The sequence below is a fragment of the Bos javanicus genome, chromosome 3, assembly GCF_032452875.1.
Source record: "Bos javanicus breed banteng chromosome 3, ARS-OSU_banteng_1.0, whole genome shotgun sequence".
NCBI classification, from domain to species: Eukaryota; Metazoa; Chordata; class Mammalia; order Artiodactyla; family Bovidae; genus Bos; species Bos javanicus.
This window is the reverse complement of record NC_083870.1, coordinates 94,898,485-94,924,186: the sequence shown is the minus strand read 5'-3', so window position 1 is coordinate 94,924,186 and position 25,702 is coordinate 94,898,485. Positions and strand designations below refer to the sequence as shown.

Sequence of the window (25,702 nt, the reverse complement as noted above, 5' to 3'; positions counted from 1 at the left end):
GAAATCCTACTATCTGTGTTTTGGAGAATAGCTTTCCTAACAACTCTTTATGCTTAAATACACCTTTATGTATATTTTATATAAATGGAATCATTATATATATAATAATATACAACCCAGCAGCATTTTATTAAAAAATTTTCTATAGATATGTTGTACCATTTTGTATTGTATTTCTTCAACTAGCAAAATGAGCAAAGGATATCTTTTTTCCTTCATCCTTACTTAATGAGATCTCAGTCATCTGGCTTTGGGAGATTAAGATTCCTATGCTGTCTGTGATGCAGGAAGACAATGTACAATAATCTGTATTATCTCCTATAGTTCTGCTCAGCTGGATAGTACCCAGTCTACTTGATTAAGGGCAGTTCAAAAACCCACCCACAAACAGAAGACTCTACTTCTTAATGAGGGAGTGACAAAGTTCTAAAAGAGCTTGTAGGATGAGAAATACCATTATAGGCCATTTTTGGAAAATGCAGTGTGCCATAAGCCTCTACTATATTAATCATTGTTGTAGGTATTTTCTACTATTGTCAAATATATCGCTTCATTAAGCCTCATAACCTCTTCCATTTTTCCTTGCTACCACTATAGCATATAAACCACCCGGGTCTGGTGCAAAAACTTCCTAAGTGTTCTCTTTGTTTCCTTTTTGCTCTCTAAAGTCCATTTTTTAATCAGTAGCCCAAGTGATTTTTTAAAAAAAGGAAAAAGGAAGATCATATTTTTCCCCTGCTTAAAATTCTCTAGTGACTATAGGAAAAAAAAATTCAAACTCTTTACTATGACTTACCACCTTGTAAGCACCAAAGAATTGATGGTTTTAAACTGTGGCGGTGGAGAAGACTCTTGAGAGTCCCTTGCACTGCAAGGAGACCCAACCAGTCCATCGTAAAGGAGATCAGTCCTGAGTGTTCATTGGAAGGACTGATGTTGAGGCTGAAACTCCAGTACTTTGGCCACCTCATGTGAAGAGCTGACTCATTTGAAAAGACTCTGATGCTGGGAATGATTGAGGGCAGTAGGAGAAGGGGACGACAGAGGATGAGATGGTTGGATGGCATCACCGACTCAATGGACATGAGCTTGGGTAAACTCCGGGAGTTGGTGATGGACAGGGAAGCCTGGCGTGCTGCGGTCCATGGGGTCACAGAGTCGTACGCGACTGAGTGACTGAACTGAATTGAACGGATGGCCTTGTGATCTTTCTCCACTTAACTTTCTACAGTAAACCTTTTGCTCACCACTATATCCACTGTAGCTTTTTTTTTCCCCCTGTTCCTTGGACACCTCAAGCTTGTTCCTATCTCAGGGTCTTTGTGTATATTTTCTGGCTTCTTGGACTGATACTCTCCCATGACTGTAGCATGCCTGATTCCCTTCTTGTTATGCAGGTCTTCATTTAGGCATCACTGCTCAGAGAAGCCTTTCCTTAACAACCTGTCTAAAGTACACCTCACTATCAGTCACTAGCACTAGCACACTGGTCTTTTTTTTTTTTTTTTCACTTGATGGTTTAGAATATAAGCTTATTTTATTTTATTTAAAAAATTAATTTATTTTAATTGGAGGCTAATTACTTTACAATATTGTAGTGGTTTTTGCCATATATCGACATGAATCAGCCACAGGCACACATGTGTTTCCCATCCAGAACCCCCCTCCCACCTCCCTCCCCATCCCATCCCCCGGGGTCATCCCAGTGCACCAGCCCTGAGCACCCTGTCTCATGCATCGAGCCTGGACCAGCGGTCCGCTTCACATATGATAATATGCACGTTTCAACGCTACCCTCTGAAATCATCCCACCCTTGCCTTCTCCCACAGAGTCCAAAAGACTGTTCTTTATATCTGTGTCTCTTTTGCTGTCTTGCATATAGAGTCATCGTTATCATCTTTCTAAATTCCTTATATATGCGTTAGTATACTGTACTGGTGTTTTTCTTTCTGACTTACTTCACTCTGTATAATAGGCTCCAGTTTCATCGACCTCATTAGAACCGATTAAAATGCATTCTTTTTAATGGCTGAGTAATATTCCATTGTGTATATGTACCACATTTTTCTTATCCATTCATCTGCCAATGGACATCTAGGTTGCTTCCATGTCCTGGCTATTGTAAACAGTGCTATGATGAACATTGGGGTACATGTGTCTCTTTCAATTCTGGTTTCCTTGGTGTAGCACACTGGTCTTGATGTATTTTTTCATAGCATTTATTGTTAGCTGCTAAACTTACTTTGTTTTTCCTGTTTAGTGTCTGTTTCCCTCCTCTGGAATGTAAGTACTGTGAGAACAGAGACTTACCTTCATCATTTTATCTTTAGCATCTAGAGCAATGCTTGGCATTTAGTGAATATTCAGTAAATATTTATGGAATGAGCAACAGGTGAAGTAGTTTATATATTACTTCCTTTACACATGAAGAAATTGAGACTTAAAAACTCACACAGTAGTTTCTCTGTATGTGATTAAGTCTTCTAACTCCAGATAGAATGTTCTCTCACTGAATTGTGCTAGTGTTGATATTTTAAAATGACAAACCCAAGTTATCACTAGTCTGCTTATAGGTGATAACTGAGTTACATCATTATCACAATGAAATAAACTTTCTGCATGCTGCTGCTGCTAAGTAGCTTCAGTCATGTCCGACTCTGTGCAACCTCATAGATGGCAGCCCACCAGGCTCCTCTGTCCACGGGATTCTCTAGGCAAGAACACTGGAGTGGGTTGCCATTTCCTTCTCCCAAACCTTCTGCATAGGCTATTATTCTAAGGTACAGACTGCATTGATGAATCATTAAAAAGTACTGAGTCCTTTTACATCTAAGTTGAAACACCGAGGATGAATGAAAAACTCTTTCCATTCCAGTAAAGAAAAAGCCTCCTAGAGAAGGGAAAGGAGGAGCAGATACTAAATCTTAGAATTTGTTGAGTAATGAGTTTTTTATATTCACAAAACATGACCACAGAAAGATAGTGGCACATTCCTGAACATAATTCTTTGAAATTTTCATCACCCAGAAGAGGATGAAATGTACATTTCAGATAGATGATACGTTGTGTGACCAACCCTCTGTTCTCTGCTGGCGTGTCAGCTCTTCTGCCTTCGTTTTTTGTTTTTTTTTTTTAACCCATTGCAAAGAGTCGGACACTACTGAGCAACGGAACAGCAACAGCAATTCTGAAGTAAAATTAGACCTAATAAAGAATGAGTGTTTTTATTCTTTAAAGTTTTATTTACTACTGAATTATAGTTGATTTACAATATTGTGCCAGTCTCTACTGTACACCAAAGTGATTCAGTTATACATATATATACAGTTTTTAAAATATTCTTTTCCATTATGGTTTATCACAGGATATTGAATATAGCCCCCTGTGCTATACAGTAGGATTTTGTTGTTTATCCATTCTGTATATCATAGTTTGCATCTGCTAACCCCAAATTCCCAAGCCATCCCCCTGCAACCCCTCTCCCCCTTGGCAATCACAAGTCTGTTTAGAATGAGTGTTTTTAAATTGCCTTTTTAAAAAGTGTTTCTCCCTCCCCCGCTCACCCTGTTTATAAAAGTAAAATGTTTATCATAGATCATTAACTAATCAAGTCCTCCACAGTCTCCTAAGCCCTTTGGCACAGTTCTTGAATTCTTGACCTACTTCCTTATTCTTCCTTGTAGTCTTTTTTTGTTTTTTTTCCTTGTAGTCTTGCTTTCCCTTAAGCAACAACATCTAAAAGAAATGCTTTAAGAAAATAGTTTCTTGGGCAGTATTTGAATTTATAACAACTTTCCCCCTATCTTTTGATCACATGCTGTATTTTGAGTGCTTTTCCTAGCTAATCTGGGGACCATTTTCAACAATTTATTTGCAAGAATTTGTTCTCAGTTCTAAATTCCAAATCAGAACAAGGAGCTTTTGTAGCATAACCTTATTCTAAATTGAGGCATGTAGGATGAGTCTTAGAAGTAGGACTGAGAGTTCAGATATCTGTGGTTCTGGCTATTGTTCTTGCTAACCAGATTATTTTAGGTGTTGTACAAATTTTCCCATCTTTAAATTTTTCTAGTGCTGTTCTTGTTTTTCATCTTTTCATGATCTTACTGTCTTGGGCCCTGACTTAGTCTTTTCCAAATAAGGAGAAACACTCTTGGGCAATTTTTGATGAAAAAGTGAAGTTGAATGATAATAATGGATTATTACTGTACAGTTTGGTGGGAAAAGTACTAAATAACATAAACTTCCTGGAGTTTAACACACCCCTATCATTTCCTTCAGTCATTTTTTGTGAAATAACATTAATCACTATTTAGTATTTGGGCAGTATAAAATTCAGATTTAAATTTGAAGAAAGTAGGGAGAACCACTAGACCATTCATGCGTGACCTAAATCAAATCCTTTAGGATTCTACAGTGGAAGTGACAAATAGATTCAAGGGATTAGATCTGATAGAGTGCCTGAAGAACTATGAACAGAGGTTCGTGACACTGTACAGGAGGCAGTGATCAGGACTATCCCCAAGAAACAGAAATGCAAAAAGGCAAAATGGTTGTTTGAGGAGGCCTTCCAAATGGCTGAGAAAAGAAGAGAAGCAAAAAGCAAAGGAGAAAAGAAAACATACCTATCTGAATGCAGAGTTGCAAAGAATAGCAAGGAGAGATAAGAAAGCCTTCCTCAGTGATCAATGCAAAGAAATAGAGGAAAACAATAGAATGGGAAAGACTAGAGATCTCTTCAAAAAAATTAAGAGATTCCAAGGGAACATTTCACGCAAAGATGGGTACAATAAAGGACAGAAATGGTATGGACCTAACAAAAGCAGAAGATATTAAGAAGAGGTGGCAAGAATACACAGAAGAACTATACAAAAAAAATCTTCATGACCCAGATAATCATGGTGGCGTGATCACTCACCGAGAGCCGACATCCTGGAGTCTGAAGTCAAGTGGGCCTTAGCAACCGTCACTATGAACAAAGCTAGTGGAGGTAATGGAATTCCAGCTATTTCAAGTCCTAAAAGAAGATGCTGTTAAAGTGCTGCACTCAATATACCAGCAAATTTGGAAAACTCAGCAGTGGCCACAGGACTGGAAAAGGTCAGATTTCATTCCAATCCCAAAGAAAGTGTTCAAAAAGTGTTCAAAAAGTGTTCAAACTACCTAAAAATTGCACTCATTTCACACCCTAGCAAAGTAATGCTCAAAATTCTCCAAGCTAGGCTTCAGCAGTATGTGAACCGTGAACTTCCAGATGTTCAAGCTGGATTTAGAAAAGGCAGAGGAACCAGAGATCAAATTGCCAACAACAGTTGGATCATAGAAAAAGCAAGACAATTCCAGAAAAACATCTACTTCAGCTTTCTTGACTACATCAAAGCTTTTGTGTGGATCACAATAAACTGGAAAGTTCTTAAAGAATTCTTAAAGGCAGACCATCTTACCTTCCTCCTGAGAAATCTGTATGCAGATCAAGAAACAACAGTTAGAACTGGACATGGAATAATAGACTGGTTCTAAATTGGGCAAGGAGTATGACAAGGCCTATGTGGTTGGATGGCTTCACCAACTTGATGGACATGAGTTTGAGCAAATTCTGAGAGTTGATGATAGACAGGGAAGCCTGGCATGCTGCAGTCCATGGGATCGCAAAGAGTTGGACACGACTAAGTGACTGAACTGAACTGATTTTGAGGAACAAAACAAAAATAGAAACTATACATTGAGGTTCAGTATATATTGACATGCTAAGTAATTTGCAGCACTTAGGTTACTATTTAGTATTTTATGTTATGGTTAACTTTTCTTTCTTTTTTTTTTTATGGTTAACTTTTCTTGGAAAGGATCCAGAAACCCCCGTCATCAGAGTTGTGCTTAATTAAACCCTGTGAAATGGTTCTTGTCACTCATCTGTTGACCTGAATTTTTCACTTAAAGATAAAATTATCCTTTTTAAGAAACAGTAAAAGACCTGGGACTTTACAATTTAAGAGATCACAGATCAAAATACGAGTCTCCAGTCCTTTACCTGTAGTTCAGAAATCCCCGAGTCTCTGAATTCCAGAAGTTTTTTTTCCTAAATGTGTTATATTCTCATTTGGAAGTAAAGCCTGCCTTGAACTGTGTGGTTAATTATAATCTCCATTATGCTTAATATAAATGTATGTTGTACTACCAAAATATTAGTATGCTTGATTGTGAAATTAATTTTATTAAATGCTTAATAATCCAGACTCTGTTGCAGGTGTGTGACAGTTTATGTACTATTTGTATGGTACTTTTTGAAAATTCTGAATTTTAAAGCACATTTGAACCAAAAATCTCAGATAAGTGATGTGGACCTCTATCTGGTCTAATGACCTAGGGTTTATATGCTGGCAGTAGTTCAGAAGGCAGAGGGGGTACCACCCTCTGAAGCACTGCTGCAGTGCTTTGTGGGGTGATATTTGCGCTGATGAATTCAGAGGATCGCTGATTTGACACACAGCCTTTGTGGCTCGGAGAAGCTTTGAAAGGAGACTTAAGTTAACCAGATCTGTAGTAACTGTGGTAGAAATGCATAACCTTTAGAGTCAGACCTGGATTGGAATTCTCTCTGCTGCTGCTGCTGCTAAGTCACTTCAGTCATGTCCGACTCTGTGCAACCCCATAGACGGCAGCCCACCAGGCTCCTCCGTCCCTGGGATTCTCCAGACGAGAACACTGGAGTGGGTTGCCATTTCCTTCTCCAATGCATGAAAGTGAAAAGTGAAAGTGAAGTCGCTTAGTCATGTCTGACTCTTTGCGACCCTATGGACTGCAGCCTACCAGGCTCCTCCATCCATGGGATTTTCCAGGCAAGAGTACTGGAGTTGGGTGCCAGTGCCTTCTCCGGAATCCTCTCTATCTACCTGTTATCTGTGAATCCATGGGCAAGTAACTTACGCCTTTCTGAGCCTTTATTTTCTCAATTATAAAATGGGTATAATAAAAGAACCTATATCATAAGATTGGTATGAGAAGTAAATAAAATTGTATTTAATTGTGTTTAAAGCACTGCCCCAGGATTATAAGAGTTCAGTTCAGTTCAGTCACTCAGTCGTATCTGACTCTTTGCGACCCCATGAACCTGCAGCACACCAGGCCTCACTATCCATCACCAACTCCCGGAGTTTACCCAAACTCATGTCCGTTGAGTCGGTGATGCCATCCAGCCATCTCATCCTCTGTCGTCCCCTTCTCCTCCTGCCCTCAATCTTTCCCAGCATCAGGGTCTTTTCAAAAGAGTGAGCTCTTCACATCAGGTGGCCAAAGTTTTGGAATTTCAGCTTCAATATCAGTCCTTCCAATGAACACCCAGGAGTGATCTCCTGTAGGATGGACTGGTTGGGTCTCCTTGCAGTGCAAGGGACTCTCAAGAGTCTTCTCCAACACAACAGTTGAAAAGCATCGATTCTTTGGCGCTCAGCTTTCTTTATAGTCCAACTCTCACATCCATACATGACTACTAGAAAAACCATAGCCTTGACTAGATGGACCTTTGTTGACAAAGCATACTTTTTAGTACGCTATCTAGGTTGGTCATAACTTTCCTTCCAAGGAGTAAGCGCTTTTAATTTCATGGCTGCAATCACCATCTGCAGTGATTTTGGAGCCCAAAAAAGTAAAGTCTGACACTGTTTCCCCATCTGTTTGCCATGAAGTGATGGGACTGGATACCATGATCTTCGTTTTCGGAATGTTGAGCTCTAAGCCAACTTTTTCACTCTCCTCTTTCACTTTTATCAAGAGGCTCTTCAGTTCTTCTTCACTTTCTGCCATAAAGGTGGTGTCATCTGCATATCTGAGGTTATTGATATTTCTCCCGGCAATCTTGATTCCAGCTGGTGCTTCTTCCAGCCCAGTGTTTCTCATGATGTATTCTGCATATAAGTTAAATAAGCAGGGTGACAATATACAGCCTTGACAAACTCCTTTTCCTATTTGGAACCAGTCTGTTGTTCCATGTCCAGTTCTAACTGTTGCTTCCTGACCTGCATACAGGTTTCTCAAGAGAAAGGTCAGGTGGTCTGGTAGTCCCATCTATTTCAGAATTTTCCACAGTTTGTGGTGATCCACACAGTCAAAGGGTTTGGCATAGTCAAGAAAGCAGAAATAGGTGTTTTTCTGGAACTCTCTTCCTTTTTCAATGATCCGGAGGATGTTGGCAATTTGATCTCTGGTTCCTCTGCCTTTTCTAAAACCAGCCTGAACATCTGGAAGTTCACAGTTCATGTATTGCTGAAACCTGGCTTGGAAAATTTTGAACATTACTTTACTAGCGTGTGAGATGAGTACAGTTGTGTGGTAGTTTGAGCATTCTTTGGCATTGCCTTTCTTTGGGATTGGAATGAAAACTGACCTTTTCCAGTCCTGTGGCCACTGCTGAGTTTTCCAAATTTGCTAGCATAGTGAGTGCGGCACTTTAACAGCATCATCTTTTAGGATGTGAAATAGCTCAACTGGAATTCCATCACCTCCACTAGCTTTGTTCGTAGTGATGCTTCCTAAGGCCCACTTGACTTCACATTCCAGGGTGTTTGGCTCTAGGTGAGTGATCATACCATCGTGATTATCTGGGTCATGAAGATCTTTTTTGTAGAGTTCTTCTGTGTATTATTGCCACCTCTTCTTAATATCTTCTGCTTCTGTTAGGTCCATACCATTTCTGTCCTTTATTGAGCCCATCTTTGCATATAATGTTCCCTTGGTGTCTCTAATTTTCTTGATGAGATCTCTAGTCTTTCCCATTCTATTGTTTTCCTCTGTTTCTTTGCATTGATCGCTGAGGAAGGCTTTCTTATCTCTCCTTGCTATTCTTTGAAACTCTGCATTCAAATGAGTACATTTTTCCTTTTCTCCTTTGCTTTTCGCTTCTCTTCTTTTCACAGCTATTTGTAAAGCCTCCTCAGACAGCCATTTTGCTTTTTTGCATTTCTTTTCCATGGGGATAGTCTTGATCCCTATCTCCTGTACGATGTCATGAACCTCTGTCCATAGTTCGTCAGGTACTCTGTCTATCAAATCTAAGAGTTCAGTACATGTTAACAAAAAAATAAAGTTTATTAGTGTTTAACATGTAATAATATTCATTAAGTGTATTTACATTGTGGTCACTATTGCATAAACTAATATTCAAATTTGTTAATTCATAACAAGAAATATAATTGTTAAGGAGACTGCATATTTAGGCTATCTGATTCATACATTAATACAGTCTCTGTAAGCAAGCTATATGGGATGCCAAATTTATATGCAGAAGCAGGCCAAAGAGAGCTATATATATTTAAAGGCATCAGGCTTTGGTATCAAGATGCAATATCTCTGTGTTAGATACGGTAACCTATTACAAGAACAGATCTAATCTCTTGGTCAGCAAAACATCTGACTTTCTGGTTCTAGTTCTGACCTTCCTACTGTAGTTCTTTTACTATTAATACTTTCTATACTTAGTATAATATCATAATTAGTATAATTACCTCCAGGCTGTTCCAGCTCTTAACGATGTTCTTATATATATCTCTGTTCTGTGTCTGTTTTCTTTAAAGGAAGGCAGTCATCTTCCAGGATCTTGGAAAGACCCCAGACATCATTGTCCCCTTGTATACTGATTCTGTATATTTCCCTAAAGCTCTATCCACCTGATGTGAAGAGCCTACTCATTGGTAAAGACCCTGATGCTGGGAAAGATTGAGGGCAGGAGGAGAAGGGGGCGGCAGAGGATAGTTAGATAGCATCACCGACTAAATGGACATGAATCTGAGCAAACCCCGGGAGATAATGAAGAGCAGGGGAGAAGGACAGACGTACTGCAGTCCAGAGTCAGACAGAACTTAGTGACTAAACAACAACAAAGTCTCTATCTGTAGTATGTGCGTGTATGTGTGCTAAGTTGCTTCAGTCGTGTCTGACTCTTTGTGACCCTAGGGACTGTAATCCACCAGGCTCCTCTATCCATGGGGATTCTCCAGGCAGAAATACTGGAGTGGGTTGCCATGCCCTCCTGCAGGGGATCTTCCCAACCCAGGGATCGAACCTGCCTCTCTTACGTCTCCTGCATTGGCAGGCGGGTTCTTTACCACTAGTGCCACCTGCTACTGCTCAACTGAGGCCTTCTATAATGTGGAGTGGGAGATGCGGGAGTTATCTGTAGTGTAAAACTTGAGGGATGAATGATGGGGAATATTCCTCAACAATCAATAATGAATATTGATTTTCATTCATCTGAAGTATTTTCAAATTTCCCTTGTTATTTTTTCTTTGAGCCATTAGTTGTTTAGGAGTATCATTTAACTTCTACCTGTTTGTGGATTTCCCAAATTTCCTTCTGTTATTGAGCGTGCCTTTTAATCTGTTTTGGTCAAAGAACATACTTTGTTTTATTTATGTTCTTTTAAATTTATTGAGGCTTGTTTTATGGCTTTAACGTATGTCAGTCCCAGAGGTTCCCTGGTGGCTCAGATGGTAGAGAATCTGCCTGCAATGCAGGAGACCTGGGTCTGATCCCTGGGTTGGGAAGATCCCCTGGAGAAGGGAATGGCTGCCTACTCCAGTATTTACTCTCTCTCTCTCTCTTTTTTTTTTTTTTAACATTTTATTTTATTTTCCTGTAATCCAGTATTCTTACTTGGAGAATTCCATGGACAGAGGAACCTGGCCCGGGCCACAGCCCATGAGGTCACAAAGAGTTGGACACAGCTGAGTGACTAACACTTTTACTTTTCATGATCAGTCTTGGATAATGTTCGATTACATTTGCAAATAACTTCTTTTCAAGAAGTTTCTTTTGAAAGGCACAAAAGAAACATTGCACATTGCTTCTGTTCACAGCCCACTGGCCTATACCTAGATACAGCATATAGCTAGCTGCAAGAGGCTTGAAATGTAACAGTTAGCAGGGGAGCCACGTGTTCAGTTAACATTTGGGGTTCAGTTCAGTTGCTCAGTCATGTTTGACTCTGCAACCTCATGGACTGCGGCATGCCAGAGTTCCCTGTCCATCACCAACTCCTGAAGCTTGCTCAAATTCACGTCCATTGAGCTTGCTCAAATTCATGATGCCATCCAACTATCTCATCCTCCGTCGTCCCCTTCTCCTCCTGCCTTCAGTCTTTCCCAGCTTCAGAGTCTTTTCTAAGGAGTCAGTTCTTTGCATCAGGTGGCCAAAGTATTGGAGTTTCAGCTTCAGCATCAGTCCTTCCAATGAGTATTGAGGACTGATTTCCATTAGGATTAATTGGTTTGGTCTCCTTACAGTACAAGGGACTCTCAAGAGACTTCTCTAACACCACAGTTCAAAAGCATCCATTCTTCGGCGCTCAGATTTCTTTATGGTCCAACTCTCACATCCATACATGACTACTGGAAAAACCAAAACTTTAACTAGACAGATCTTTGTCGGCAAAGTAATGTCTCTGCTTTTTAATATGCTGTCTAGGTTAATCATAGCTTTTCTTCCAAGGAGAAAGCATCTTTTAATTTCATGGCTGCAGTCACCATCTGCAGTGATTTTGAAGCCCCCCAAAATAAAGTCTCTCACTGTTTCCATTGTTTCCCCATCTATTTGCCATGAAGTGATGGGACCAGATGCCATGATCTTCGTTTTCTGAATGTTGAGCTTTAAGCCAACTTTTTCACTCTCCTCTTTCACTTTCATCAAGTGGCTCTTTAGTTCTTCACTTTGTGCCATAAGGGTGGTGTCATCTGCATATCTGAGGTTATTGATATTTCTCCCAGCAACCTTGATTCCAGCTTGTGCTTCGTCCACCCTGGCTTTTTGCATGATGTACTCTCCATGTAAGTTAAAATTTGGGGTGGAGGATGTTAATACTGAAAGGAAGAAGAGGAGAATGGATTTTGGGGGACAGGCATGTGATAGGCAGCATTAGATTGTATTTGTGGTAATTTACTTTGAAATTTTAATACAAATTGTAATCTGAATCAATAGCTTGGGGTTATCATAAGGATTAATATAAATTATTTCTTTGGGGGTGCTGAGTCTTAGTGTGGAATGTGGGGTCATTGATCTCTGTTGAGGCATGTGGGATCTTTCAGATGCAGCATGTGGGATCTTTCAGATGCAGCATGTGGGATCTAGTTTCCTGACCAGGAATTGAACCCAGGCCCCCTGCATTGGGAGTCCAGAGTCTTAGTCGCTGGGCCACCAGCAAAGTCAAAAAAGTGATTTTTGATTGTATGGCTTGTTATATCAGAATCCACTGCCCTTGCATTAGTAAGATATAAGAAACCAGCAAATCCAGCCACCAAATCCAACAATCTTTGTTAGTCCTGGAGCCTCTTAGAAGTAGAACACATCACCCCTGTATCTTTCTGCTTCATGGGGGATTCTGTTTTCTTAAATCGCTGAAAAGATTTTAGTGTCTGTTTTCTGAGTACCTCTCAAGGTGCTGAGCCTTGTGGCTTGGAGGCACATTTGTGCTAACTTGCTAAAAAATACTTTTGTTACTAAGTTTGAGAACATTGTTAGCATAGCACCCGGTAGGAAGATCACCGGAATTGGGGTTATGTTTGTTGGCTCTACCTTTCTCTCATCAGTACTTGTATTTGTAAAAAAAACCCAGAGAGACAATAAGAGCATCAAAAACAAAAACAGTGCCCCCTGCCAAACTTCCAAAACAAAACCCCCTGCTCTTCAGTGAATAGCATTTGCAGGTTTGCTTCAGATCAGAGGATAGCTGGAGATCACTTGCAGCTAGAACCTTCTGCCTCTCCCCTCTCCTTCTCTCAGCGTGTATGCTTTAGTTATTGCTTCCTTCATGTAGAGGGCACAAGACCTGTGGCAACTGTTCCTTAAGCTTCAAGAACATATAGGAAGGAACTCTTCTCTCAACGCCAGTAGAAAAACTCCTGTGAAAGGAGTCCATCCTGCCTTGTCCCTGAGGTCATAGGTCCTGTGATTGGCCAGCTTGATCAGATAACCACCCCTCAGCACTCACTGTGCCTAGGGGGACTTAGTCATACCAGCTTCTTTTTGGCTACACATTGGAGTTGAGTGGCAAGAAAATGAGGGAGAGGGCTCTGTGTCATTGTGGAGAAGGAGCAGGATTCAAGGGTATCAGCACAGATATGATGTGGGAGAATGATTGGCAGGGCAGCCATTCCAAACTGTGTCGGCCGTATCAAACTGCTATATTTTACACATGTAATTTAATTGGGTAATTTACTTGATCTCCTTGATGTCACCTTCATTTATGTGGATAACTCTTACGAATGCAAGGTCTTGTGAGGTTTACTGTGTATAAAGTGCATAGCACATGGAGGTCATCAATGAGTGCGAGTCTGCTGCTACTGTTGATGCTGCTACTGCTTTTGCTGTATCGTTAATGTCACCATCATCCCTTTTCCCCAAGTTCTCATATTTAACTTCTGTTTTTCTATAACACACCCTTGAGAATGTTCATAAACCTTTAGCTCTCCATTAACTATTGAAGTTTAATTTCCTTAACTACTCACTGTTTCTTTCAGATCCCCCCAGGACCTGGTCCCCACATCTCCTTTTCAGCTTCATCTCTCCACCTCTCTCCACCTCCCTCTTCACACTCTGTGCTTGGGCTATAAGTCTGCACTTCTGTGAAGACCTCATGTGTGAAGTTTTCCGTACCTGTTCCTTTGCTGATGTTGTTACCTTGCTTGGAATACCTCTTTTGCCTACCTTCTCTCTCTAGAATTCTGTTTGTTTGTTTGTTTTTTTTAAAGTCCCAGGTTAAAGCTTGAGACCTGATCCCTTCTCTGTTGCTTTCCCTAATCTTTTTCAATGGCAGGGAGCATTCTGTAGTTCACAGTACTTTGTGCCTGTATGCACATAATTTATTTTTGCTCCTTTTAATTTAATTTATTTTTACAATTGTTTATGTGCTAGTCTTTTTTTTTTTTTTACATTTAAAAATAGTCCAGGCCAATTATTTTATAGGATGTCCCACAGTCTGAATTTGTCTGATTGTTTCCTAGTTCTGTTTGTTGTAATTATTTATTACCCTGTCTTGCCCTTTTTTTATCTACTATAATCTGATTTTTAAAAATGGAAGAGAATCAAGGATGTTTGTTACCTTGTTTGAGTTGCATTCTAACTCTCATTGGGTATTTTCAAACCTAATTATTATTTTTGTGTTTTTTGCCGTGACACTTTTGGAGAGAAGATAAATATAGGGTACAGTAAAAGGGCTATTAAATGCTTAGGGAATGTTTTTGTCAACTGTGTTTTTGCCAGCTATTTTGTTAGTAAAGAACTCATTTTTAACCCTGTTTATTTATTTATTTATTTTTAAGTTTTAAAATTCTGAAATATTTTTTTCCTTCATTTTTTTAAATTTAATTTAATTTTATTTTTAAACTTTACAATACTATATTGGTTTTGCTAAATATCGAAATGAATCCGCCACAGGTATACATGTGTTCCCCATCCTGAACCCTCCTCCCTCCTCCCTCCCCATACCATCCCTCTGGGTCGTCCCAGTACACCAGCCCCAAGCATCCAATATCGTGCATTGAACTGGACTGGCGACTCGTTCATACATGATATTATACATGTTTCAATGCCATTCTCCCAAATCTTCCCACCCTCTCCCTCTCCCACAGAGTCCATAAGGCTGTTCTATACATCAGCGTCTCTTTTGCTGTCTCGTATACAGGGTCATTTTTAACACTGTTTAATGTTGAGAATTTTTAATAAAATGTATGAATCATGGTTATACTTGCAAGAAGACTCTCTACAGTATTTCAGTAATTTCTGAACATGAATTTCTATAGCTCACTACTGTGCTTTTTTGTTTCATTTTTTTTAGTTTTGAAGAAAGTTTGCTTTGATTTATTGTAATGTTGTTACACTGATAAGCTTACAGTCAGTGAAAGCAATGGCATAGATGTGTTAACAGCATGTTGCAGTGAGAAGGATAAGGCAGATCTTTGTGTGTAGGCAGGCAAATCTCTCTGAGAAATGATTAAATTTACTTTTTCAGCTTTATTGAGGTATAATTGACATGTAACATTATTTAAGGTGTACAGTGTGATGATTTGGTATACATATATATTGTGAAGTGATTACTACAATAAGATTGAACAACACAACCACTATCACCTCTTATAGCTACCTTTTGTTTTGTAGTGAGAACTTTTAAGAGCTACTCATTTAGCCATTTTCAAATATTCAATATGTATTATTGACTATAGTCATTATGCTGTACATGAAATCCTCAAGGTATAGTTATCTTATGGCTGGAAGTTTGCCTGTGGCTCAGTACAATGGATGTAGGGCATCTGTGGTTTAAAGTGGGACAGTTTTCTTCAAAAACGTAACTCTATGATATTGACTTGTTTTACTTCTTTGTCACATAGTGGAAAAAAATACCAGTTGTTGAGGTATTAAATGTTTTTAAAGCTTTAGTTGTTTGAGGTTTTACTTTATTTTTTACACATGACTAAGTTAATTCTAGGAATATTTAGTGGATGTCAACATGGGGCTTATTGTTCAGAACATAGTCTTTGCTTAGCTCAGTCTAGCATCAGAAACAAAGGATAAAAATGTTTTATCAGTAAATATTTTTTGAGCACCTACTCTGTGCCAGACACTGTTCTGAAGCATAAGTCAGTTACAGTTTCTACCCCCTAAGGAATTTGCAGCCTTGTGGGTGAGTCAAACAAGTAACCAGCCACTATAGCACAAGGTGCCAGGGTCGGGAAACATACAAGAGACTCTAGGAGTCCAGGGGTGGGAATTCTAATTAGAGGTAGGGCACTTGATGAGTGATAATCCAAGGCAGAAAATCAGAGTCAAGGATATTCTAAACTGAGAAACATTGGATGAGAAATCTCAGAGGCAAAAAAAAAAAAAAAAATGTGACCCATCTAGGGAGTTGCAGAGACAAAGTTAAAGCAGTTTTTCTCAAGATGTGTCCTCTGTTTGCTTGAGTCAGAATCATCTGGGAGTGATTCTTAAACCCACAGATTCAGGTGACTCTCAAACTCACTGAAATGTGAGAAACATATTTTAGTTGAAAGTTAAAGGATATGAAGGAAAAATGAAAATATAGTGTAATATATGCCATGTTTAAGGTACACATAAAATTCTGTGATTAGCTTTATTTGTATAAACTACTTCCTGGTGTCTCAGAATCTGCCTGCAGTGCGGGAGACCTGGGTTTGATCCCTGGGTTGGGAAGATCCTCTGGAGGAGGGCATGGCAGCCCACTCCAGTATTCTTGCCTGGAGGAACGTGGACAGAGGAACCTGGTTGGCTACAGTGCATGGGGTTGCAGAGTCGGACATGACTGAGTGACCAGGCACAGCACGAAACATTTTAAATTTGCTAATTCCTGTCTTTAAGTGATGGCTGGGTAGAGTGGGACAGGGATGGGGAAAAGGGAGGAATATTACTATAAAATGTATCTCTTTACCCCTAGATGATTCTAAAAAGTCTGTTTATCTTTTATTCATTTAATGTTTTTGTTTTTCTTTTAGTCCAAGGACAAAATGATGAGAGGCTCTCGCAGAGGATGTGTTAGACTCAGAGTGAGTATTTATTCATTTTTATGAAAACCAATTTTGACAGAAAGAAAACTATTTTGACAGATTCATGGGAATCTAAATTTAGTTTAGCTCCCTTACTTAATTGGTGGGGCGGACAAGTTTAAGGCTCGGAGGAAAAACGACTTCTCCAGAGTAACTCCAGAACCAGGGCTAGAGTTCAGTTCTTTTGGCCCATTAATTTAATGTTGTATCCATGACTTGATGCGCCTACTGATTTTTTAAATCTGTTTTGTATCCAGGGACAGGGGTTGGAAATTAAATAAGTTGTAGTGTTGGCAATAGAGTAAGCAGTAGGAAAAAACTCTGAGAAATCCCCACTTTCAGCTGCTTAATTCTTTCTGTTCAACACTATTTAATAATGGATGTTGCAGCAGTTATGTCCCTTAGAAATATAATGCGAGCAACATATATAATTTAAAATTTTTGTTGTGTCACATTGAAAAAGCAGGTGAAATTAATTTTAATGATATATTTTGTTTATGCCAGTATATCCAGAATATTATTTGAACATGCAATCAATAAAAAAATTATTGCGATACTTTACATTCTTTTTTTTCATACTACGTCTTTGGAATCCACTATGTCTTTTGTACTTACGGCACATCGTGGTTCAGATCAGCTGCATTTCAGGTGCCCTATAGCCTCATGTGACTCAGGGCTACCTATTGGACAGTACAGGCCTATAGCTTCAAACTGTTTTTTATTTCCTGTTCAGTTTCCGCCATTGTCTGAATAGCTAAAGACAAGGAGGAATGCAGGGTTGAGGATATAGTTTCTAGTACTCAACTGTATCTAAAGAAGGGCCTCTGTCGTAAGTATTAATAGGTAAATGAGCTTCTAGTGGCATTTTCTTCTTTTGGATTCCTGTTGCTTTCTTTCTGCCATCTTTTTTTCTGTACCCTTTTGAAGATGTAAATGTATTTCATAAATATATGATTGCCTTTATTAGCAGTAGGTTATTGGTAGAAATGGGAGATAACTCTGAGAAAGAAATCAAATTCTAATGGAAAAATTTTGACACTGAGATAGGAGTTAAGTATGGTGAATTTGCAGGATGGAAATGAGACAGGCTTGTTTTGAACAGATGGTGTATATATGACAGCATAAAGATTTTTGAAAATTCAGCTTATTGTGCTCTTGGCTATTTTCCCCCTTTCCTTTGGTTTTTGCTTTTGCCTTCTTGGTTTAATTGCTTTTCTAAGCACTTGTTATTGACCTCAGTCACCGCTCAGTCTGGTATTAACTGCTTTCTTGGCTTGAGATAGACTCAGTCAGTAGTGAGACTTTGGCAGAGCTGTAGTGAGACAGCTCTTCAGTTGAATTCAATCTGGATTGTTACATTTAATGCACATTTTTTTTCTTTTAAATATAGCTTAATTATTTATTAAACCTCGTGACTACCTTGTAGGTTAAGAAGTAGGATTTGGCCCAGTTACTGTGGAAGCCTGTCTGTGTGTCCCATTCAAATTGCATCTGCCTCCCTGTCTCCTAAAGTAACCACTCTGTTTTATAGGAACCACTTCTTAGATTTGCCTTCCTAAATTCTACATTTTATCTTGCCCATTTAAAAAATTTGATATCTTTTGTTTGCAATTTATCTGTTGAAGACTCCAGACCCTTTGACCTGTAGGAGTTTTCCGTAGTGTAGGTTTTATGGATTGTGTACTGGTGCAGTTCAGCATGTTCCTGTCTCTGCTTTTCCTACATATTGGCAGCTGATCCAGAGACTGAGTCAGACTTAGGTTTGATCCCTTTGGCAAGACTTTAGGCTGTGTTGTGTTCTTTTATTAGGAGGCAGTGTCTGGTTTTCGCTCTTCATTGGTATTAGCAACTTTGTTTTTGGCTGCAGGATGTCAATTTCCTAACCAGGGATAAAATTTGGGTCACGACACTGAAAGTTGCTGAGTCCTAACCACTGGACCACCAGGGAACTCCCAAATATTACCAACTGTTGATGCAGTACCTAGATCCATTTGCAAAATTATATTTTATCATTTTGTTTAAGTTTTTATCAGAAATAATCATATAAGGAAACACTTCATCAGTTATTTGGTTTCCCAGTGCTACAATTCAAATAGGATAAATAAATGCTTGATTATTTCCTTTTACTTACTCAATGTTCATAATAATGGACTTAAAACAACACTCATATATATATATATAAATATATATAAATGTCTGTATATACCCAAAAGAATTGAAAGCACAGCCTTGAGTGGATATTTGTATACATAGGTGCTGTTTGCAAAAGCAGCAGCACCTATTGTGAGCAACTATTGTTACTCACAATAGTCTAGACATGGAAGCAGCCCTAGTGTCCATTTGATGGATGAATGGCTAAACAAATGTGAAATATCCATAACAGTGCAATAGTGTCTTAAAAAGAAAGGAAATTCTGACACATGCTACAACATGGATGAACTTTAAGGGCGTTTGCTACATGAATTAAGTCAGTCACAAAATGACAAATACTGTTTGATTCTACTTATATGAGGTACCTAGAGTTGTCAAATTCATGGAAACAGAAAATAGAATGGTGGCTTCCAGGGGTTGAAGCTAGGAGGATTAGAGATTTCTTGTTTAATGGATACAGAGTTCCAGTTTGAGAAGATGAAAAAGTTCTGGAAATGGACGGTTAGGATGGTTGTACAACAATGTAAATGTTCTTAAAAATATAAAAATGGTAAATTTTATGTTATGTGTACTTTACCACTATTAAAAAAAAACATTTTTTTAATCTACAGTTTTTTAATCTACAGTTCTATAGATCAAACACCTTGGAAAGGTTCTCTCCTTGTTGAAATCATGTTAGCCAAGCCGGGCTCTCATCTGGAGGCTCTGAGGGACTACAAGGGGAGAGTCTGCTTCCAGGTTCATTCAGGTTGTTGGAAGAATTCATTTCTTTGTGATGAAAGGACCAAGGTCCTCATTTTCTTGCCGGCTGTCAGCTTGAGATCTGTGCTTAACTTCTAGAGGCTATGCATACTCCTTGTCCTGTGGCCCCTCCATCTTCAAGTCAGCATGGTGCATGGAATTCTTTTAGTGCTTTAAGCCTCTCTGACTTCTCCTTTCTGTTACCAGCTGCAGAAAACACTCTGCTTTTAAAAAGTCTTATATTATTAGAATAGGTTATACCCACCAGATAATCTCCCTTTTGCCATGTAATCACTTCAGTGATTACTCTTCCTATAACATAATCCCTACAGTAACTTCTCATCATATTTGTAGTTTCCACTCACATTCAAAAGGGAAGAGAGAAAACAGGGACGGGGTCATTGGGCGGGGTGGTATTTTAGAATTCTACCACACAGCATGACCGAGAAGAGCTTGCTGTACCTGTGTCTGAATCTTATTTTTGCTCTTTGCTTTGTTGACTGGAAGAGGGAAGCAATCGGTAATTCTCCAGACCTTAGGTTTTCTCTTCTTTTAAGTGGGGATTATAATATCCTTGCAGAATTTTGTGAGGATTACTCACTTAATTAGGCTTTTAATTAGTTGTGTGTGTGTGTGTGTGTGTGTGTGCTGCTGTGTATGTGTGTTTTAATAGGCTTTGTGTTATTTTCAAGAAGCTGAACTACCATTTGGCTTTCTATTTAGGAAACATCTGGAGAGTTTGTTTGCAATATAGATTTCCAAGTTCCACTCTAGTGATATACTATTTTAGAACTGGGTCTGGAACCTTTTATTTTTAAACAGTTTCTCCAGGTGATTGTTTTGTACAGCCAAGTTTGGGACCACTGGTGTGGTAGAATCAGAGAGACCTGGAGCTGAATATCATTTAGCTACACCCCTTACTGACTCTGTGCCTTTGAGCAAATTTCTTAACTTCTATGAAGATAACATCTAACTTGTAAGATTGTGAGGTTTAGCACTTACGTATGTACAGAGTTTGGCACATCGTACACATGCAGTGATAACTGCTGTGAACCATGATGGTAGTGGTGGTGGTGATGATGCACCTATCATCGAGATTCAGAGGAACGTGACAAGCTCTCACGGATCTCTTCCTGCCTATTCATCCATCCTATCCTATGTTCTAACCACACCACACTTTGTTTCTTCAACCTGGTATCATATATTTTTCTATGTCAGGAGTATTCTGTGCCCTTATCTGGTGAGCTCATCCTTTTTTTTTTTTTTTTAAGTTTAATAGTACAATCATGAGGCAGGACAGGACAGTTCACAGGCAGCTTCCCAAAGACAGGCCAGGTCTTCTCCCCAGACCAGTGCACTGCCCCACAGAGCACCCAGGCAGATGGGCAGGGAGGCCCACCCTCAGTCCAGCTTCTCCAGCACAGAGAGCACGTACACTCGGCTAAGCTCGCTGCCAGAGTTGTAAGCAATGGTAGTGTTGTTCAGCAACAGGATCTGGCAGGCCAGCTGGGCCTCAGTCTTCTTCCCCAGGTAGACTGACTGTATAACAGGTCCCCGTGGTTTAGATCTATCCGTAAAGCAAGCACAGCCTGGCCGCTGGTCACCAGCAGGTTGTCTGAAATGACACTCAAGCTTGCACTACAACCCAGGTCTTGCTGAGTGGAGTAGAGCTTGATGCCTGTGCTGCAGTCCCAGATCCTGATGAGGTCATCTAGACCACGGCTGGTGGCGCAGGGGGTGGTGTAGGGGAGGGAGGTGACATCTCCACGGTGAGTGAACGTGTGGCTGACCTGGCTGCCAGTCAACATGTCCCACAGGTGCATGGCCCCATCTTACCTTGCACTGACTAGCACTGTGGTCTGGTCAGTGTACACAGTTGTGATGGCCTCTGAGTGGCTTTGCAGAGTGAAGAGGCAGCCTGAGTCCTCCAGACCGATCACCCTCAGTGTGTGGCCCTGGCTCCCAGTCACACAGTGCCTGGCCTCTGCCTCCAGGCTGTGATGGGCTTCTGGTGTGCACAGGGCACTGTGGGTCAGTGCTGCTGTGTCCCTGCTGCTGTACGTGGGGAATTTGGGGGACTGCCCTGCCTTGGGGCCCCTCGGAACTGCAGGAAGCTGAGGGCAGGTGTGAGTCTCCAAGGAGAAGTCAAGGAAACTATTGAGCCAGGCAGCCAGTCCTTTTGTCTCCGTGTTGCCGGAGGAGACCTCCTTGCTGCTGCAGTGCAGAGTGCCCTCGATGGCCTCCTACACCTCCAGCCGACCATTGCTGCACCCACCATGATGGGATTGCCCTGAGCTCCAGGCTCCACATAGAGCCGTCTGTGCTGGGGGACCAGATGAGGAAAGGGAAGCTCTGAGAGGAGTGCCTCCCTCATCCTCAGGGCCCTGGGGCAGGGTGGGTGCAGGGCTGGTGTGTGGACAGGAGCCATTCCGAATCTCTTCCTAGGACACTGGCTGCACCAGGCGGCTGACATCATTGCCTGGGGAGTCCTGAGCAGGGCGGCAGCCCACCCAGTGCTAGGACTCAGGCTGAGTTAGCTCTGGGAGCTGCAGCTATGCTGAGAAGTTGGTGTTGATCAAACAGGTGAGGTCTGACAGATCCCCAAAGAAGGGAGGCAGCGGAGGGCCCTGTGATGGTGCTGTAATGGAGGACTGTCCCCGGGCCACTCTGGCCACCCTTCCTGCTGTCTGACAGCCGTTCCCAGCTCTCTTGAGCCTCCAACACATTGCCAACACCACTGTCATGGTGCTGCCTGCCTGGGCGCCAGATGCTGGTGAGGTCATTTCCGATGTGTGCATCCCATACACACATGTGGCCTGCCAAGCAACAGCTCACCAGGAGCATCCCATTGCTGGCCAGAGACTCGATGTCCATGAGGTGCCCATGCAGCACCAGGGGCAGGATCTCCGTCTCAGGTGGCCCGTAGCTGTAGTCACTGCAGGCCAGCACCCCATACCATGGGTTTGCCAGGGTCGTGCACCAGGCTACTTATAGTTACTCGGGCAGAGCATGCGGTACAGGCAGAGCAGCAGCAGCACAATGATGCCTGAGGCCTTGCTGAGCCCCACCACCTTGTACGGGGTGATGTCTCTGTGTGCATGCACCATGTCTGGCCCCTGAGGCTGGCCTCCCAGAGCCCATTCTGCCCAGACCATAGTGGAAGCCAGGGGTTGTGGGTATCCTGAGGGTGCCACCCCTCCAGAGGCCTCCGTTAGGTTTGGGGCGGGGGATGACAGGCAGCAGGTTGACGTACCTCTGGGCCAGTGTGATGACGTAGTAGATGAAGAGTGTTGGCTAGTGGCCGAAGGACAGTTTCCTCCAATGTTCCTCATCCTCAGGCCCCCAGGTTACTCTGGGGCTGGGCTGTCTTGGACACCCTCAGATGGACCATTGGGCCTGGGCAGCTCCCCTGGCCATGTCTGGTTCTTGGGTGACTTAGAGGTGTCAAGTGGGAAGATGGAGAAGGTGGAATCTGGGTAGCTGGAGGGCACCACATCACTAGGTACAGGCAGGGGAGCCAGGGTGCTCTCACCCAGAGAACCCTGTTCTGTCACCTGGGCAGCTAGGTCTTTGTACACCAGGATACCAGTCACAATAGTGCCGGCTGTGGTAGGTGCTGTGTTAGGCGGGTTCAGGCCAGGAAGCAGACTGCATGCAGCCTCTTGGGGAACTGCAGGTTTTGGAAGGAGAATGGTTGTAGCATGATGGTGTAGGGTGTGGACAACTGCCGCTCAAGGCGTGTTGGCCATGCCACTGGCTTAGCAGGGGGCAATCAAGCCTCAGGGGGCAGCCACTTGTTCATATCTGCCAGCTTTGTCCAGCAAATGTCAATGAACAGTGCTGAAAAACAGCATTTGAAGGAAGAAGTCAGACACCGGCCCACAATGGCAAAGCAATAAAAACTCCTGAGTGGCAGGCATGAGGGTGAAGTAGCCAACGAGGATGATGCCCAGCTCTGTGACCATGGTTTTCATGATGGACCAGCTCTCTCTGCTTAGGCCTTGGGCAATGCACAGCTTCCTTTTGAGATCCACTGGGGTGGAGACCACTGACTTGGTGAGCACCAACACATTCTCTAGCCCAGTGATCACCACAAGGTAGGGGAAAACCTCACCACTGTTGAGGGTGGGCATCAGGCCAGAGAGTGTGCAGAGCCCCACAGATGTGAGCAGTGATCCGAGTACTGTGACCATGGTGGGCAGAGCCAGCCCCCGTTTGGACTTGGCTCTGTGTATCTTGCACGTGAAGGAGAGGTAGGCCTGATGTAGGTAGGCACAGGATGATGAGCTCAGCAATGCCAGTCTCCTCCTTGAAGTGCACGTGGACCAGGCTCTCTGCCCAGTTGGGACTGGGGTGCAGGAGCATCAGGGAGGCCCGTAGACTGCCCAGAAACTTGAATGGTAGTGCTGGAAGACCAGGATGATGGTGTATGAGACCACTCTCTTCCTGGTGTAGAGGCTATACTCACGGAACAGCCCATGGTTGTAGCAGGTCTGAGATGCCTCTCATGCAGCCTTTCAGTCAGGGTCATCCTCAGCCGAAGTCACCTTGCTTCCTTCCTGGGAAGTGACCATGGATCAGCCTGGCACACACTGGACAGCCCTGACAGTGGACACTGTCTGCACACACGAGTCTGAAGCAAGTTCTTGAAGTAGTATCCCACCGTATGTGGCAGATGGCAGGCAGGACATGGTGACCAAGCTCATCTTTTAAGAGACTTTTCAAATGGTGATTCTTCATGAAGCATTCCTGACCCACACCCTTCTAACAGATTTGATCCTCTTCCGTTTGTGACTTAAAACCATGAAAGGACTTTTACATGATATTACATGTTAAGTAGTCTGTTTTCTCTGCCCACTAGTGAGTTCACACCCAGTGTCACAAATGCATGGTACATTGTAAGTAGGTACTCAAAAAATACTTCTTGTTGATTTCATGTAATTATAAAAATAAGGAATACATTTTAGGGAATTTACCTTTACTATAGTTTATAGACAAAAGAAGTTAAACACAGTGGCATGGATGTGTTTTTTTAAAAAGAAAAGAAAAAAGCACAACACCCACGTGGTTTTAGGCCACATGAAAGAATAGGGAAAGGAACCAGTAGTTACTGAGGAAGCTCTGGATCAGTCACTGTGTTGCCAGATTTTCATTGATATCCCCATGATAATCCTCTCGGGTCAGTGGTGGTATTTTGTTTTACAAATGAGAAAATGGAGACTCACAACTTTAGTAGCTTACCAAAGTCACATGGTTAGTAAATGGTGAATCTGGGGTTGAACTTGAGTCTGTATCATTCCAAAGCCCTGTTCAGCCCTTAATGTTACCAGGCTCCTATTCTTCTTGACTACAAGAGTCAATAATGCAGATGCTCCAAGTTGATGCACAGAAGTGAAAAACTAGTGGAGGAAGATGGAAGTTTGGAAAACCATTTCCTTCCCATCTTTCTTTGACTGTTAATGTTAGAGTGTGGCCACTAGATGGTGCCCTTGCCTTGATGGAGAAGTACAATAGTCGAGTCCTGGGGTCTGATTTTTTTTTTTCCCCCTTCTGGGACTCAACCACAAGCAAAGCATTAATATTTCCAGGTAACATGAAAAGTGGAGAAGTGTTAGTATTAAAGAGGCAGTGTGGGGATAGAGACAAGAACAGGTAAAAAATGAAATTGAATTCAAATCCAGATTTGTCACTTACTAGCTTTGTGACTTCAGGGAACTCATTTATTCAGTTCTGAGTCCTATTTCCTTTACCTCTGGAATGGCCTTGTGTCATTTACTCATGTAATTATGAATATCACATTAACTGATACATTAGAAAGTATCCAAACAACGTTTGGGACTTCAGTTCTTAATGAATGATAGTTACTATTGTTACTAATTACTATTGGTGAGATAAATATCAGATTCTGAGGAATTCTGCAGGGCCTTAGGAATAACCAAAGTAATCACTAAATGTATTGTGACTTTTTTTTTTTTTGGTATTGTGACTTTTTGAAAACTGTTAATCCATATGTGACTTTTTTTTTTTTTTTTTTACCAATCCAGTTAAACTGAGTACTTCATTTGTTTATTGTGCTTATCATCAGAGTTGATTGATTCCCTGAGGAAGGAGTCTCATATTCTCTTAGTCCATCACAAGAGAGTACAGCACTATCCTGTGATGGGTTAAAAGTTTTAGCACTAATTTCTTTCAGTGCCTTATTTGAGTGATTCTACATTATTTTTGCATACATTAACATCTCTGGCATTGGAATGCATTTTATAATCA

The 25,702-nt window shown here is 41.3% G+C and overlaps 1 protein-coding gene and 1 pseudogene across 6 annotated transcripts in view; one reads left to right on the top strand and one right to left on the bottom strand.

The window, feature by feature from the left end:
- OSBPL9 (oxysterol binding protein like 9) overlaps positions 1–25,702 on the top strand; it is a 164,281-nt gene that overhangs the window by 11,552 nt on the left and 127,027 nt on the right. For all 6 annotated transcript variants that reach the window (XM_061411993.1, XM_061411994.1, XM_061411991.1 and 3 more), the window contains exon 2: positions 16,493–16,543. In XM_061411993.1, the coding sequence (XP_061267977.1) occupies positions 16,493–16,543 (51 nt within the window). The remainder of the gene's footprint in view (positions 1–16,492; positions 16,544–25,702) is intronic.
- On the bottom strand, positions 20,825–23,863 carry LOC133244601 (sterol regulatory element-binding protein cleavage-activating protein-like; annotated as a pseudogene).